The following is a 16,574-nucleotide window of genomic DNA, read 5'->3' as shown; positions in this document are numbered from 1 at the left end:
GATTAAAGGCATGTGTCACCATGCCTGGCTGTTTCCAGTGTGGCTTTGAACTCACAGAGATCCAGATGGATCTCTGCCTCCGGAATGCTAGGATTAAAGGCATGTGCTGGCACTGTCTAACCCTATGTTTAATATAGTGGCTCTTCTGTTCTCTGACCCCAGATAAGTTTATTTGGGGTGCACAATATATTGGATGACACAATATCACGAGAGAGAGAGAGAGAGAGAGAGAGAGAGAGAGAGAGAGAGAGAGAATAGCCATTTATGGAATGGCTCACAGGCTATTGTCTAACTAGTCCAACAATGGCTGTCTACCAATGGAAGATCCAAGAATCCAGTCCACAAGGCTGGATGTCCAGCTGGTCTTCAGTATATGTCAGAATCCCAAAGAAGTATGGTCTAACACGGTGGAGAGATGGACTTGCCAGAGAGACTGAGGACAAGCAGGAAAAGAGAGCAAGTTTCCTTCTTCTATGTTTTTACATGTCCTGCCAGCAGATGTGGGCCAGATTAATGATGGTTCTTCCCACCTCAAAAGACCCAGAGTAAGAGGGTCTTCTCACTTCAAATTATTTAATTAAGGGCCCCAGCCATGAGGCCAGGGCAGTGGTGGTGGAAGAGACAGCCAAGTGCCGCCCCTGGCCTTGTGGCCCTGGGCAGCAGCAGCAGGCACACTACAAAGAACAAATACGTGATGGAGAGATGAGAAAGACAGAAAAACGGAGCGGCATGTGTGCTAATGGAGAGAGGCGGAACTGGAGACCTGCTGACGGCGACAGGTGAGAGAGAGGCCTGAGATCTACTTGCTGGCATTGCCCAGGAGGGTCTGCTTACACCAGCCTGGAGTTTGTGCAGACAAACCCTGAACTCAGCCCTGAACCTGCCCCTGGCTGCACCATCCCCTGGCTCTGGGGAGCAACAGAGGCCCGAGATGAGGAAAGGTTCACTTTTTGGATTGAACCTTCTCAATGGACCACGATGCTACCAGAGGCCATGTTAGTCTCGGTGGCCCATGCTGCTGCCCCGGGCTGCAGTGACACCTGAGATTCATGAGCACATGCAGTCTGTATCAGTGACAGCGCTGCAGGCAGGGGTGTGGGTTAGGAAGGCGGGCTCAGGCCACTGCACGGCTCTCCTCAGTTGATGGCTTGTGGCAGGATGCAGGCAGAGAAAGACTCATCCTCCCTCAGGAGGTCGGCCACTAGGAATCTAACCATGCTCCAGTGAATATATGGACAACACAAAATGGACTTTTTTCTCTTGATGGGGATAGGTTACAGGGAGGGGCAGACATGGAAGACTGGGAGGTGAGCATATCAGGCTGAATGATGTAAGATTCCCAAATAATCAATAAAAATAACTTAAAATTATTTAATTAAGAAAAAATCCCACAGGTGTGCCTAGCCACTTGGATTTAGTTAATTCCAGATGTAGTCAAGTTGACAACCAAGAATAACGGTCACACTTTGGTCCCGTATCTCCTCACCATGCTCCCTTCCCTCGCTTCTGCAATGGTAATGTGTATTCTGTGGCATTGTAAGTTGGAAGTATGTGATCTAATTTTTTTTTGGTTTTTCGAGACAGGGTTTCTCTGTGTAGTTTTGCGCCTTTCCTGGATCTCACTCTGTAGACCAGGCTGGCCTTGAACTCACAAAGATCCACCTGCCTCTGCCTCCCGAGTGCTGGGATTAAAGGCATGCGCCACCACCACTGCCCGGCTCTGATTTTTTATTTTACAGTAAAGAGATTGCCCAAATTCAGAAAAGACTTTGGACTTTGAAACTGTTTTGAGACTGTGAAAGACTATGGGGACCTTTGAAACTGGACTAAATGCATTTTGCATTACGATGTGGCTACAAGCCTATGAGGGCCAGGGAGTAGAATGTGGTGGTTTGAATGAGAATGTCCCCCATTGGCTCATTTATTTGCATGCTGGGTCCCCAGTTGATGAACTCTTTGGAAGGATTACACCGATTAGGAGGTGTGGCCTTGTTGGAGTAGTAGGTGTGGCCTTGTTGGAGTAGGTGTGGCCTTGTTGGAGTAGGTGTGGCCTTGTTGGAGTAGTAGGTGTGGCCTTGTTGGAGTAGCAGGTGTGGCCTTGTTGGAGTAGGTGTGGCCTTGTTGGAGTAGGTGTGGCCTTGTTGGAGTAGGTGTGGCCTTGTTGGAGTAGTAGGTGTGGCCTTGTTGGAGTAGTAGGTGTGGCCTTGTTGGAGTAGGTGTGGCCTTGTTGGAGTAGGTGTGGCCTTGTTGGAGTAGGTGTGGCCTTGTTGGAGTAGTAGGTGTGGCCTTGTTGGAGTAGGTGTGGCCTTGTTGGAGTAGTAGGTGTGGCCTTGTTGGAGTAGGTGTGGCCTTGTTGGAGTAGCAGGTGTGCTGCTGGGGTTGGGCCAGAGTTTCTCCCTCTGCCCACTGCTTGTGGATCAGGATGTAAAGCTTTCAGCTACTGTTCCAGTGACATGCCTGCCTGTTTCCTGCCTTAATGATCAGAGACTAACCCTCAGAAACTGAGCAAGCCTCACTGAAATGCTTCCTTTTATAAGTGTTGCCTTGGTTATGGCGTCTCTTCACAGCCATAGAACAGTGACTAAGGCAGTGATCACGGATTGTTTTGAGGAACTGATCTACATAGATTCTGTTGAGAGAGATTGGGAGAGAGAGAGAGAGAGAGAGAGAGAGAGAGAGAGAGAGAAGAAGAAGAAGAAGAAGAAGAAGAAGAAGAAGAAGAAGAAGAAGAAGAAGAAGAAGAAGAAGAAGGAAGAGGAGGAGGAGGAGGAGGAGGAGGAAGAGGAGAGAAGCAAAACACAGCAAGCCAATACCAACAAAACTATTTTCATAAAAATTTCTCAAAGATAGGCCGTGTATACGCATTCTTTACATTTTAGGTCACTAAAAGCTTATTATCTCAGGAGTAGAGACTGAACTGTGTAAAAGATCCTCTCCTCACTTCCCACATGTATGCCACAAGAAGCTGTAATTACTCACCGGAGAGCCTGGCACACACTGTCCATTGGCGTCATAGGAATAACCTATTGGCAAGTAAACAGAGCAGAGAGGTAGTGAAGGATTTAAAGGAGGTTCTCACTCTTGTTGTGTGTGCTATAAACCTGCCATTTAACTGCTGTGCAGTTAAAATGCAGCAGCATTAATTACATCCACAGCATTAGTGATTTTCATTCCCAAATATCTGCAGTGTGTTTGGCGGGGCTAGGGCTCACACCAGAGCCTCTCACATGTTAGGTGCTCACTCTACCCTCCATTTCCAGCCCTCGACACTGTGTAAGCACTTCCAACAGAAACGCCCCATTCCTCCTCACTTCTAGCCCCTTGCCCACCTCTTGCTTCTCACTTCCGTGGATTTTCCTGTTCCAGATTCTTCCCCTACAGGGAACCAAGCAACATTTGTCCTTTTGTGTCTGGCTCATTTTCTTAGTGCCTGGACTTGAGGTTTATAACATGGGTGGTACCAGGTACCAAACTCATGATTGCTTATGACCAAATCATATTTCATATATTTATGGACTACTTTAAAACGTCTATTCATCTGTTGAGGAGTTATGGGCTATTTCTACCTTTGAGCAATGATGCTGCCATGAATATTCATAAACGCCTGTTCTAGTCTCCTTTCCACTTAGGAGGACTCTAGAAGGAGACTACTGGGTGATTTAAAAGAAGGCTTTATTTTACTATTTTTTTGTGCATGCATGCACATGTACACTCATGCGTGGAGGCCAGGGGACAGCCTGGCTGTCACTCCTTAGGGCACGCTATCCGCTATCCACATTTTTCTTTTCTTCTTTCCTTCACTTAGTTTTTTGTTTTTTTTCAGACAAGGTCTCTTATCAGCCTGGAGCTTTCATCATACAAGACTGGTTGGATGAAACTAGAAAATATCATCCTGAATGAGGCAACCCAGTCTCAGAAGGACAAACATGGTATGTACTCACTTGTAAGTAGATACTAGATAGAAAGCAAAGGACAATCAGGCAACAACTCACAACTCCAGAGAAGCTAACTAACAGGGAAGACCCAAAGAGGGATGCATGGACCTCCCTGGGAAGGGGAAATAGATGAGATCTCTATGAGTGAACTGGGGATGAGGGGTGGGCAATGGGGGGTAGGGGATAGGGGATGAGAGCATAAAAGAATGGGATGGTTGAACTGGGAGTGAGGGGGGGGAATGCAATGAAAGACACATCATGATAGAGAGAGACTTCATGGGGATAGAGAGAAACCTGGTGCTAGGGAAGTTGCCGGGAATCCCCAAGGATGACCCCAGCCTGGACTACTAGCAATAGTGGAGAGGGTGCCTGAACTGAACTGGCTTGCCCCAGAGATCAGATAGGTCTGATCATCTAACTGTCATCACAGAACTTTTCTCCAATGACTGATGGAAGCAGATGCAGAGATCCACAGCTAATCAGTAGACAGAGCTCCAGAAGTTCAGTCAAAGAGAGAGAAGAGGGATTCTATGAGCAAGTGTATCAGGATCATGAGGGGGAAACCCACAGAGACGACCAAACCAAACTAGTGGGAACTCATGAAAGTTAGATCAATGGCCGTGGAACCTGCATGGGACTGGACTAGGCCCTCTGGATGGCCAGACAGTTGTATAGTTTGATCTGGTTGGGGGGACCCCTGGTGGTAGGATCAGAATCCATCTCTGGTGCATAAGCGGGCTTTTTGGAGCCCACTACCTATGGTGGGACACCTCGTGCAACCTGAGGCAGGGGGAAAGGCTTGGACTTGCCTCTACTGGGTGTGCCTCCCCATGGGAGGCCTTGCCTTCTTATGGGAGGAAGTGGGCGGTGGGTTGGGAGGGGAGGCTGGGCGGGTAGGAGGAGGGAAGAGGGGGATCTGTAATTGGTGTGTAAAATGAATGAAAAATTTTTCTTAAAAAAAAAAAAAGAGCCGGGTGGTGGTGGTGCAAGCCTTTAATCCTAGCACTTGGGAGGCAGAGGCAGGCAGATCTCTGTGAGTTAGAGGCCAGCCTGGTCTCCAAAGCGAGTTCCAGGAAAGGCGCAAAGCTACCCAGAGAAACCCTGTCTCGAAAAACCAAAAAAAAAAAAAAAAAAAAAGAAGAAGACATGGTTGTTAACTGTGGTTGGTTGATATACTATACAATAGACTCAAAAATGTACTCTTTCTCAATGAAAAATTTCTACTCTTTTACTACTATCCATCTGATTTCATATTAAAATAGCCAAGCATATTATTTTTCTTCAAGATATTGGGGACCCCTTGAGGTCAGGGACTAAATCTTGTAAATCTGGTCTTCTTAAAGCACGAAACAATGGATTGTATCTACAAGGTGCTAAATAAATGTGTTTCTGTTAGACTATAATCTAATCACATTATTTCTCCCATCTCTTCCCCCTCCAGATATTCCTATATAACCTCCCTATTTTCCTTCAAATCCGTGGCCTCTTTTCTCATTAATTGCTATTATATGCATATATATATATATTCGTATATACATATATATTCCTAAATGGAACCTGTTGAATTCATGCAGTGTTACTTGTCTATATGTTTTTAATGCTCTTTGGCACTGGACAACACACCAGTGTGCTCCTCCCTGGGAAGAGCACCTTTCCTGCCCCCAGCTTGGTTAGTAAAGGGCTGTGAGAATAGAAGGTAAAGATCATTTCAGAGGCTTTGTAGATGCAGTTATATGTGAAAGCAGCCGGCCAGGCAGACTCTCTCAGACTCAGGGAGAGCAGGAAAGCGCACATACCGTAGGTCTTCCCATTGATGGAGCATTTGTTGAAGATCATCACATTCTCAGTCAGAGTTCCTGTCTTGTCAGAGAACACATATTTAACTTGGCCGAGTTCTTCATTGAGGGTGGTAGTGCGAGCCTGTGCTGGGGTGTTCTTTGGTGCATAATACATCTGTCGATCCCAGTTGATATAGTAACTGTTTCCCAGTCTTATTATTTCAACACTAAGGAGAAAGCAAGAAAAGAAGGGTCCTGGTCAGAGCAGGACAAGCAAATATATTATTTTGGTTTCCTTCTTATAGGTCCATGATAGATGAGACTCTGCATGTAAAAAGAGGATCTTCCCTGGGGACCGACCTCCTGAGGACTCTTCCACCCACACTAGCCAGCCCATTGTCACTCTGACCTGGACTACTATAATGCAGTTCTCTCACCGGGACTCTGACACAGCTGAATAATTTGTCTGAGACACACTTTGCTTCCTCTCATCTTCTGCAATCTATCCAGAAAAAGTCAATTAAAAATACCTTTGGAGTAACAGTTAACTTACAAAAGGTTATGTGGGCATAATTAAAAAGGTTATTACTGCCAGGCGGTGGTGGCAGATGCCTTTAATCCCAGTACTCGGGAGGCAGAGCCAGGCGAATCTCTGTGAGTTAGAGGCCAGCCTGGTCTACAGAGCGAGATCCAGGATAGGCACAGTATTTATTAGAAAGATCTTGTTTGGGTCTTTATTGCTTAGGATAAAATCCAAACTCTTTTGCTTGTAATTTATGTTCTTTTGGCTCTAACACCTTGGTCCAATTTTGAGAAAACTTCCACACCTTGTACCTGTGGACAGCCCACTTACTGTATTCTTTCCTCTAGAATAGAGGATTACCTTTCCTGCAAACTGTCGTAAGCCTCCCTGGGCAGAACTAATACATTCCTCCTTAAAGTGTTTGTAATACTCATGCATATTTTGACTACAGAATTTGTGAATTGTACCATAATTATTTATTGGTTTCTACAACACAAGCAAGCTTCTCTAAAAAAGCTATGCCTTATTGCTCAGTTTTCTATCTCTAACACCTAGTAGAGGACTTGGTACATAATAGGTAGTCAGAAACATTATTAAATAAAGTAACTCAGTTATGGAGAATGCTTTCTGGGTTGGGATATCAAAGTTCATGTTTTAGGAGACTTGGAAAAGAGGACATGGATACACACACACACACACACACACACACACACACACACACAGAGCCAAAAATTAGTTCTTTAAAAAGATAAATAAAATTTATAAACACCTACCCACACTAATCAAAGGAAAAGGGAAAAAACTCAAATTAATAAAATTAGAGATGAAACAGGGACTGTTACAGCACACTCCAGTGAAAGCCAGAGAAACATTATGAAAAGTATATACCTATTGTCTTAGTAACTTTCTATTTTTTTGAAGAGACACTATGACCAAAGGCAACACTTATAAAAGAAAACATTTAATTGGGGGCTTGCTTACAGTTTCATAGAGTTAGTCCATTATCATCATAGCAAGAAGCATGGCAGCAGGCAGGCAGGCATGGCCCTGGAGCTGAGAGCTTTACATCCTGATCCACAGGCAGCAGGGACAGAAAGAGACACTGGGTCTGGCTTGGGCTTTCCTCTAACAAGGCCACACCTACTCCAACAAGGCCACATCTCCTAATCCTACTAAGCATTCAAATTTATGACCCTATGGGGGCCATTCTTATTTAAACTACCATATCTATTTTCCAATCTCTCTCTCTCTCTCTCTCTCTCTCTCTCTCTCTCTCTCTCTCTCTCTCTCTCTCTCTCTCTCTCTCTTTAATGGGAAAATGTATTCTGAGTTCTGCATAGCTGATATGAGAGTGAATGTTTAGAACCCACGTCATTGGTAAGGAAAGGCTGCCTGGTGTAGTTAAGCAATACCAAGTTTGTGTGTCTTTTTACTAATTGTTTCATGTGTTTGCCTGTCACTTACAGGTTACTTAAGGGCACAGGCTATTATCCTTTTATATACTATCTAGCACAGTGTCCTAGACATAAAAGACATTGATGCAGTTTTTAGATACTCCTCAGAGTGTTTTATACACCAAGACTGTGGAAAGAAAAGTGATTAAGAATACATAGTGAGCCGGGCGGTGGTGGCGCACGCCTTTAATCCCAGCACTCGGGAGGCAGAGCCAGGCGGATCTCTGTGAGTTCGAGGCCAGCCTGGGCTACCAAGTGAGCTCCAGGAAAGGCGCAAAGCTACGCAGAGAAACCCTGTCTCGAAAAACCAAAAAAAAAAAAAAAAAAAAAAAAAAAAAAAAAAAAAAAAAAGAATACATAGTGAGCTAGGAATGGTAGAGCATGCCCGAAATCCCAGTACTGGGGCTGAGGCAGGAGGATGTGAAGTTTGAAATCAGCTGGGGGAACATAGCAAGCTCTAGTCTTTAACAGAAGAAGAAGAAAAGAAGAAGAAGAAGAAGAAGAAGGAGGAGGAGAGAAAGAAAGAAAGAAAGAAAAAGAAAGAAAGAAAGAAAGAAAGAAAGAAAGAAAGAAAGAAAGAAAGAAAGAAAGAAAAAGAAAGAAGATAGTACGTTCTTTCTGAAAGATCATGCTCTAGTTGGTTATTGCAGCAGGAGTTTACAGTCATCCCCTCCCCTGAACACGACAATCCCTAGACGCCTACCTGACATAGAGGGAAATGGGAACCATGGTGTTGAGTACTATGAAGTAGGACCAGAAAACCAAGGCAGAACTTGTAGCTGATGAAACGATGTAACGCTGCCATGGGAGAAATGCCTGGAAGAAGTAGCCTTTGTGGCTCTCCCAAATGCCATGTCCAATGGACAGCAGAAGGCACATTGCACCCAAAGCCAGGAAGATCTGTGGAGAAAACAATACAGAATGCAAAATATGAATTAAATGAACATCTAAGGACTGCGCTTCTTCATTCCACCTTCTGGAGTCTTAGCTCTCCTGAAGTGTGTTTCCTTGGAGACAGGGAGACACTAGAGCAGTATAGGGCAGAGAAGGAAGCCCAGCAGGGGTCTTCCACGTGAGTTTGAAGGTAGGTGCTAAAAATTAGAATACAGTAAGTACTGACTGATAGGAATCATGCCAACTCTTTTATATGCTGCTTAATATTGATGACAACTCTGACAGACGAGGAACTTGATATTCAGAGTGGGAGAATGTTCTACCACAAGCATTTAGATGCCGAATAGAAGAAACAGGTTCAAAACAGTGCCAGAGTCCAAGTTCTTAACTGCTCCAGTAGTGATGTGGGGGAGGGGACTGTCACTTTAACACACTGAATTGTGTGGCTTTGGCAGCAGCTGGAGAGAGGATGGTGAGGAATCTAGAGAATAAGGAAGATGGAGGTCACGTGAGCAGTTCAGAATCCGCTCAAGTGGGAAGGCGGACCTGGGTCCACTGAACCTACAGCCCCTCAAGGGCAGTGACTAGAAGGAATCAAAGTCTTGGCGTGCTGGCGACTGAAGCCGACTTGATTCCTTCAGGCTTACATTTAGGAGGGCTGCAGCTGCGGCAGGTGGGAATCCCACTGGTAGTGTCTTGAGACCTCCATATTGCTCTTCACAACGGATGTGCCAATTTATAGTCCACCTTATAGTAGAGCTTAAGAATTCCTTTTTCATGGTGTCCTTGCTATTTTTTGTGAGCCACCATGTGGTTACTGGAAATCGCGAACTCAGGACCTCTGGAAGAGCAGTCAGTGTTCTTAATCTCTGAGCCATCTCTCCAACTCTTCCTTGATATTTTTTGTTTGCATGATGAAAGCCACTCTGACTGAGGTGAAATGGGGTCTCAGGGTAGTGCCTATCCCCTAATATAATTTGATTTACATTTCCATGATGGTCAAAGATACATATAGATAGTTCTTTACACTTCTTGTGACTTTCAAACAACTACATTCTGATTTGGAAGTGCCAGCCACTGCTGTGGATGTGCGTCTATGCAAAGAAACCGGGGAAGGTGTTTAACTTACCCAGACCACAAGGACATTCATGAGATGGTCTATGTGTGTCCGTTTGAAGGTGGACTTGCCACTGTTCTGCATTAATTTGGTGTCTGGCCCTGAGCAAAATGGAGAAATCCAGATCTTAGAGTCACTGAATATACTCAGAGCTTGAAATTGTGTTGACGTATGGCTTTATGTTCACTTGTTCGAACCTCTCATGTAAATCCAATCAACGGTACACCAGAAGGAACGTGTTTGCTAAGTGTCCACACTGACTCCCCTCTTAGCAGCACCTCAGCCGTCTCGGTTCTACCTAGGTAGACCGAACAGCAGTTACCTGAGTGTCCCTTGTCACCACCTGGCTTATTTAGCTTGGGAAAGGCATTTTCTGATAGAAGACATCTCTTGCTTTCTTGTGAGGGAAGTCATTGCTGAGTCAGGCTATATTTAAAAGTCTGAGAATAGAAGAAAGGAAGTGGGGATGATGGGGATTTTTTTCTGAGGTGGAAGCTGGGGAGTTGAGCCTTCTCTGTGGCTGAGAGACACAGATGCCATGCTCCTTTATACCCACAGATAGTGAGTGAAAGAGCCTTGAATAGCTATGGAACTGACTTGCAAACAATGAGTTAGAGATATTGCTAGCTGTGTGAGAGAAAATATTCATAAGGGGTTTAGGAAGAAACTGTAAGTAGCAATTTCTCTGGCCTTTTATCATCTGGCTACCGTTTCTACGTGTGCTCTGATGAAGGAGCGCCACTCGTGTGCTCCTGTGGGGAGCTGGCTTTTCGGCTCTGTGAGCAAACACTGAGAATACACAGCAGAGGCGGCGGCAGCGTCCTAGCCTCTGCAGCATTCCTTCACAGAATGGGGTTTTTGAGAAGTTCGAGGCGGAGTGTGGCAGCTAAGGGACCATATTTCCAGGGTCTGTAGAAAGACTGACCCTTCTCTCCCTGGCTTTCAAGAGGGATGTAGAGATCATGGCAGGACTCCAGCACTGCACATCAGGAACAGCGAACCAAGTTTGCACTGAGTGTGTCAGGATGCTCCTTGTAATAGGAGACTCCTGGACGGCACTCCCCAAAGTTCACTGTTACATTAACAAAGCAAGGGTCTGCTGGGAACTAACCCATGCTGGCGTTCCTATTGCTTTGGGGAAAACTTCAGCTGAACAAATGAACTATCTTGGAGTGGTTTTCCTCTGTGCGGGTAACTGCTGACCTAGTGAAGGAAGTGAGTCCACCTTACATCATTTGGGTTGGAAACCGAGCAGCTTAGAAGCTGCCATTTCACAACAAGAACCAATAAACAAGTTCTGCCAGCGCTTCCGTGGACTCTTAAGCTACTCCAAAGCGTATTTGTCTTATTTTCCATAGAAGGAGAACTAGGAGTCTCATGTTCAAGAGCGGATGCTCTAGAAAAGACCTCCAAAAACCCAATTTTAGTAATATTCTCTACAGTAAATCTTTCTTTCTTCCTACTGTGGTTATGGTTATGTTAAGCCTACATTTCAAATATCTCCTAAAAGCTTAGTTGTTGAAAGATTGGTCTCCAGTAGATGGCGCTATCTGGGGTGGCAGACACTTGACGGTCTGGAACTTAGGTGGAAGAAAGCTCTTAGGGGCGTGTTCTTGAAGGTCCCTCCTCTCGCTCTTCTGCGGCTCAGTTACCATGACAAGAGCGGCTTTGACCCATCATGTATTCCCACTATGATGTTTGGCCTTGCTCCAGGTCCAATGCTAGGGTCAAGCAACCCTGGACTAACACCTCTGAAACTGAGTGAAAAGTAAGTCTTTCTACCTTTAAAGTATTTGCTTAAGATATTTTATCACAGGGACGGAAAGGAACGAGGTTATCGATGTCTGTTGCCACTAAGGGTGCAGAGCGGAGCAGAGACTCTTCCCCACCATGCCACGGACCAAGGAAACCTCTCACTACATACTGTGGGCTGTGGTTCTAAATGACATCTCGAGATGGGCCGCTCACATGGTGCTTTTCTCTTACATGAAGTCTCCATGTCATATTTTATGTTCTTTTCCATAATGAGCACCATCTACACTCCCTTTTTACGAGAGTAATCTCTGTGCAATCTTCCATTCACATGCTAATTCTGTTGTACTTTATCTATATGAACACCCTCTCCTGTGTCCACACATGGCTGGGAAGTCTCATGAATGCCTTAGGGTGTTGAAGCACAAAGCCGCGCTCTAACAAAGGAGGAGCTGCTGTGTTGGGAGCACACATCTGGAACAAAGTCACTGTCCCCTCCAGCCACCTCTTAGTCCAGCACTCAGTCACCGTTCTGATATATGCTTGAATATTGTATCTGAATCCTTAGAACTAAATACCCACAACGGGGTGGCGAGCAGGCTCTAACAGGCTGGGTCTGGCTATGGCCGCAAGGACGCATACCAGTATAAATCACCAAACCGTAACACCAATCCGTGTTCCTGATGATGCAGCCCCGGAGCAGTAGCTTGTCATGGCCCAGGAAGTAGTCTTCCCCCAGATAGGTCAGGACTCCGGAAAACTTGTCCAACTTGTTATTGGGAGGCTCGCATCGAATTTCTCCTGCAGAGAAGTAAAGGAGGAAGAGTGCTAGCTCTGTAACCTTGGGAGAATGCTCACGGAAAAGCAGGAAAACAACATACAATGTATAATACAACAACATATACTACAACATGGTTTTTCTCAGCTGCCCCCTATCCTGCACTAAATTCCTTTAGAAAGGACAAAAATATTTCAGGGCACCAAAATAAACAAAGCGATAATTCTGTATTGCCATGGATCATCAGAGAAACTGCCATCAGTATTGCCAGATCAGCATCAGTGAAGCTGAAGAAATGAAAATATTACTCTAAAGTGAACCTACTATTTCTTTCCAAAATAGAAATAGTTGACTTTTTCCTGATTAGTAAATATATCCTTTGTAAATATTTTAAACTTTATTGGCTTTATTTACTTTGCATGTCAGAGGAGGCAGGAACATATGCAAATGGTGGATGTGGGGACCAGAGGGCAACATGTGGAAGTTGGTTATCTCCTTCCAGCTTGTGGGTCCCAGATATCAAACTCAGGCTTGGAATATTCTCTGAGCTATCTTGCCGAATCTCCTTTGTAAATATCCATAACATGCTAAAATAACCAAGAATTTTTTTGAGGCAGGGCCTTACTATGTATCCCTGGTTAGCCTGGAACTCACTATGTAGACGAGGCTGGCCCCAAGCTCAGAGAGTGCTGGGTTTAAAGGCTTTTGAGAAGCATTGTCATCTACTTATTGTCTAGAGAAAAGTGTTATTAGCCTTTGATTATATACTAGAAGCTTTTTATCCCATGCACGAATGCAAACATTTCCCCCAAACATGTTTACGTTATATGTATATGCTGGCTTTTGTAATCTATAATTTTCCCTATTATGTTGTGTCTGTTTCTTCCATGTCAAAAATTATCAACTTGCATATTGTTTAAAATGAACTGTAAAGAGTTCCTGTATGAATGTGCCATACTTTATTTAGCTGATCCTCTGCTGATTAGCTAAATAAAGGTGTGGGCGGGCAGCCTACTTCCCGGCTCACCATTAAAGGCAGACAGCAGCTCCAGGTTATCCTCCATTTCACTGGTCACCGAGATGGCCTGCTTCACTTTCAGGTTGGTTTCCCTAGAGTAAAGGTCACAGGTTCATCAAATGTATGGGACAGAAACACAACCAGAGCACAGGACCAGCTTGTGCTTCTCATTAGGTTTTAGAAAATAAATGTTGCCAGCAGAATGTGGGCTAAGGGCTTGAGTTGTTTGAGTACCTCACACTAGTTACTCCTTGTTCTCATGGGCAGTAGGCGGAGAACCTACTCCCTACAGAACCTACAGAACCGACTCCCTGTCACTCTTCCTCTCATACCCTGCAACAACTCACCCCCTCGACTTTAACCAACACAGAGAAGTGGCTGTTAGGAAAGCTAGAGGGAAACCCGGAGGTGGCACACATCTGCTTCCTTCAGGAACATGGAGCAGGTTCTGGTGAGAAGCTGCTCATGCCTCTGAGGAAATATAGTTCTGAGTTCATAAATATTTACAAGGTCCATGGAAAGATCACAATTAACCATTTTTGGATGCATAATGCACAGTGATAGTAACAACTAGAGATTTCAAGAAGCTTTTGGATGAGGTATTAGTCAGGGCTCTTTAGAGGAGCAGAACTGAGAGAAAAATACACACACACACACACACACACACACACACACACACACACACACACACACACGAAGCAGATTTATTAGAGTGGCCGACACACTGTAGTCCAGCTAGTCCAACAATGGCTGTTTCCCAATGGAAAGTCCAAGGATCAAGTGCATGAGGCTGGCTGTGTGGTCTTCAGTAGACGCTGGAATCCCAAAGAAGTAGGCTCCAATCCCAGAGAATTAGGAGTGAGGGCAAGCAGGCAAAGAGGAGCAACTCCTTCTTCCATGTCCTTTATACAGGCTGCCACCAGGGGTGGCTCAGATTAAAGGTCGACTTTCCTTCCTCAAATGGTTTAATTAAGAAAAATCCCTCTTCCTCACAGGTGTACCCAGCTGCTTGGGTTTTAGTTCATTCCAGATGTTGTTAAGTTGACAACCAAGAATGGTTATCACAGAGGAATGGTTAGCACAAAGAGGAATGTAGGCTGATACAAAACTCCATGAAACAAGTCTCTGAAATGGCCTCCATATTCCCAAGTAAGACCTTAGCTTACTGTGAGTAAATAAAGGTCCACTTTAATTTCTTTTTAGGACACAATTCTTCTTTGTTTAAATTGCCCCCTAGAAATGTTGCAACTCCATTCTGAAATTTTGCCGTCCTATGACTCTCTTTCATGCTAGTCAACATCTCGGGATACAGGTGTCCCTCACTGACGTCAGGCAATTGGTTCAAGGACCCCACACGAACACCCTAATCCATCATTTGCTCAGCTATCTTTTATAAAATGGGCCAGCATTTGCATATAACCAATAAACACTCTCTTCATACAATGTAAATGCTATGTAAATACCTGTTTTATCTTATTTTTAGGGAATACTGATGATAAAAAACAATCTGTGCATATTCAGTACAGAGGAACCTTTTTTTTTTTTCAAATATTTTCAGTCTGCAATTCTTAAAGACAAGGCATGGAACTCACAGACAGGGAGGGCAGATTGACCCCAGTTTAGAGATAGAGAATGTGGGGTTCATTTTTCCAATCCTGTGCCTGACGGATGCTCATTATTGCTGCCCAAGTTCAGACTTAGACCTGAGGGTCCCGAGGCTGTGGCTTATTGTCTTTTCTCACTTGGGTCTCTTTAGTCTTCTGGCACCTAAACCACTACTATCACCTGGATATAAAACTAGCTCGCTGCATCATGCTTGCCCTCTAAGTGGCTGGGTTTTCTCACTGCAGTATCAGGAGAAAACACTTACCCATCCAGGTCCGCTGTTTCAATGTATGTCAGGCCGCAGGGCTCACTGCTGGAGAGTAACAGTATGTCTGCCTGTAATCAGAAAAGCCAGAGAAGAGGAGCCCAAGGCTGGCCCCTGGCCTACAGTGGGATGGAGAGCAGCCCCTCCCTCCGGGACAGATGTCCACTCGAAGAACTTGGCAGACTCTTGGTTACTCTCATTATCCGTGACCCATCACTGCTACCACGCACGTCTCTCCAAGTTGCTTCATTTTACCTGAAGCTGTGACAGGAGATGGACAAGAACGAGCTTCCTGCCAGAGGAGCCCGTGACACCAGGGCAAAGTGAGGCCTCTGAAGGCTGTCAAGAGGGGTGGAGGCAAACAAGCTCCAGGGCTCCCAACCTCAACTCAAGGAGAGAAAGGAAGGCAGGGCCAGAGGAGGTACTCACTGTGACAGGGTGATCGTTTTCTAGTTTTATTATGTCTCCCACTTGAACATTCATCCATTTGTCCTCCTCAACCCTGTAAGAAAATGGGCCTTGACTTTCTGCTCTGAGAGTTTCCCCACCATTCTGTTTTGACAACTAGACAAAACAAAGCAAAAAGAAACAGGAAAGGCCAAGATGAATGGAGACACATCTCAGGAGGGCCACATTCGTTTGGGCAGTCAAGAGCAAGCTCTGTTTCTTTTGACACATCTCTTTCCCCAGCAATTAGCTTTTTTCTTCAAAGGCAGCCATTATATTTTAAAAACTTTCCTAGAAGCCAGGTGGTGGTGGCGCACATCTTTAATCCCAGCACTCGGGAGGCAGAGGCAGGCAGATCTCTGTGAGTTTGAGGCCAGCCTGGTCTACAAAGCAGGTTTGAGGCCGGCCAAGGCTACACACAGAAAAACCCTGTCTTGAAGAACAAAAAACAAACAAACAGAAAAACAAAAACAAAACAACAACAAAAACCTTTCCTAGAAAATATCAACTCATAGAATCTTCTGTAACACATATACTTCAAAGCTACACAGTAAGGTTTTTAATCCCAGTATCTGCGAGGCAGAGGCAGGAGAATTTGGGTGAGTTCAAGGCCAGGCTGTTGTATATAGTGAGTTCCAGGCCAGCCAGGGTTTACACAGTGAGACTATGTCTCAAAAAACAAAGTTAAACAGCAGATACCTTACTTTCTTCATTTTTCATTTAATAACACAACTTAGAGGACATCTATAGATGTGGCTCATTCTTTTATTAAAAAGCTAAAGTGTATTCCATCATGTGGCTTTGCTAATTTTATTTTGTTCTCTCATTGGGTTACCGTTGACCCTTCAAATCCTCATTTCCTATCAAGGAGCCGGCAGTACGAGCAGATTCCACAACACTGGCTCTCCTCCCTTTCCCCTCTTTTGTACTCCAGTTCTCCAACAGCACTCATAGTCACTCCCTCTCTGATAAAGGACACAGATATATGCACACACGCTCCCATGCGCG

General features: G+C 44.8%; 1 protein-coding gene and 1 long non-coding RNA gene across 8 annotated transcripts in view; one reads left to right on the top strand and one right to left on the bottom strand.

The window, feature by feature from the left end:
• LOC121827212 (uncharacterized) overlaps nt 1–4,784 on the top strand; it is a 44,334-nt gene extending 39,550 nt beyond the window's left edge. For both annotated transcript variants that reach the window (XR_013049070.1, XR_013049071.1), the window contains 2 exons: nt 3,824–3,929; nt 4,366–4,784. This is a non-coding gene — a long non-coding RNA (uncharacterized LOC121827212). The remainder of the gene's footprint in view (nt 1–3,823; nt 3,930–4,365) is intronic.
• The window catches only part of LOC102905298 (phospholipid-transporting ATPase FetA), a 98,853-nt gene that overhangs the window by 29,586 nt on the left and 52,693 nt on the right, over nt 1–16,574 (bottom strand). For all 6 annotated transcript variants that reach the window (XM_042271039.2, XM_076564078.1, XM_076564079.1 and 3 more), the window contains 8 exons: nt 15,549–15,621; nt 15,120–15,190; nt 13,259–13,341; nt 12,096–12,254; nt 9,714–9,802; nt 8,394–8,590; nt 5,732–5,940; nt 2,980–3,023 (listed from right to left, as the gene is read on the bottom strand). In XM_042271039.2, coding sequence (XP_042126973.2) covers nt 2,980–3,023; nt 5,732–5,940; nt 8,394–8,590; nt 9,714–9,802; nt 12,096–12,254; nt 13,259–13,341; nt 15,120–15,190; nt 15,549–15,621 — 925 coding nt within the window. The remainder of the gene's footprint in view (nt 1–2,979; nt 3,024–5,731; nt 5,941–8,393; nt 8,591–9,713; nt 9,803–12,095; nt 12,255–13,258; nt 13,342–15,119; nt 15,191–15,548; nt 15,622–16,574) is intronic.

This window comes from Peromyscus maniculatus, chromosome 2 (genome assembly GCF_049852395.1).
Source record: "Peromyscus maniculatus bairdii isolate BWxNUB_F1_BW_parent chromosome 2, HU_Pman_BW_mat_3.1, whole genome shotgun sequence".
NCBI classification, from domain to species: Eukaryota; Metazoa; Chordata; class Mammalia; order Rodentia; family Cricetidae; genus Peromyscus; species Peromyscus maniculatus.
Note: the sequence above shows the minus strand (reverse complement) of the source record. Positions and strands in the feature narration are given on the sequence as shown.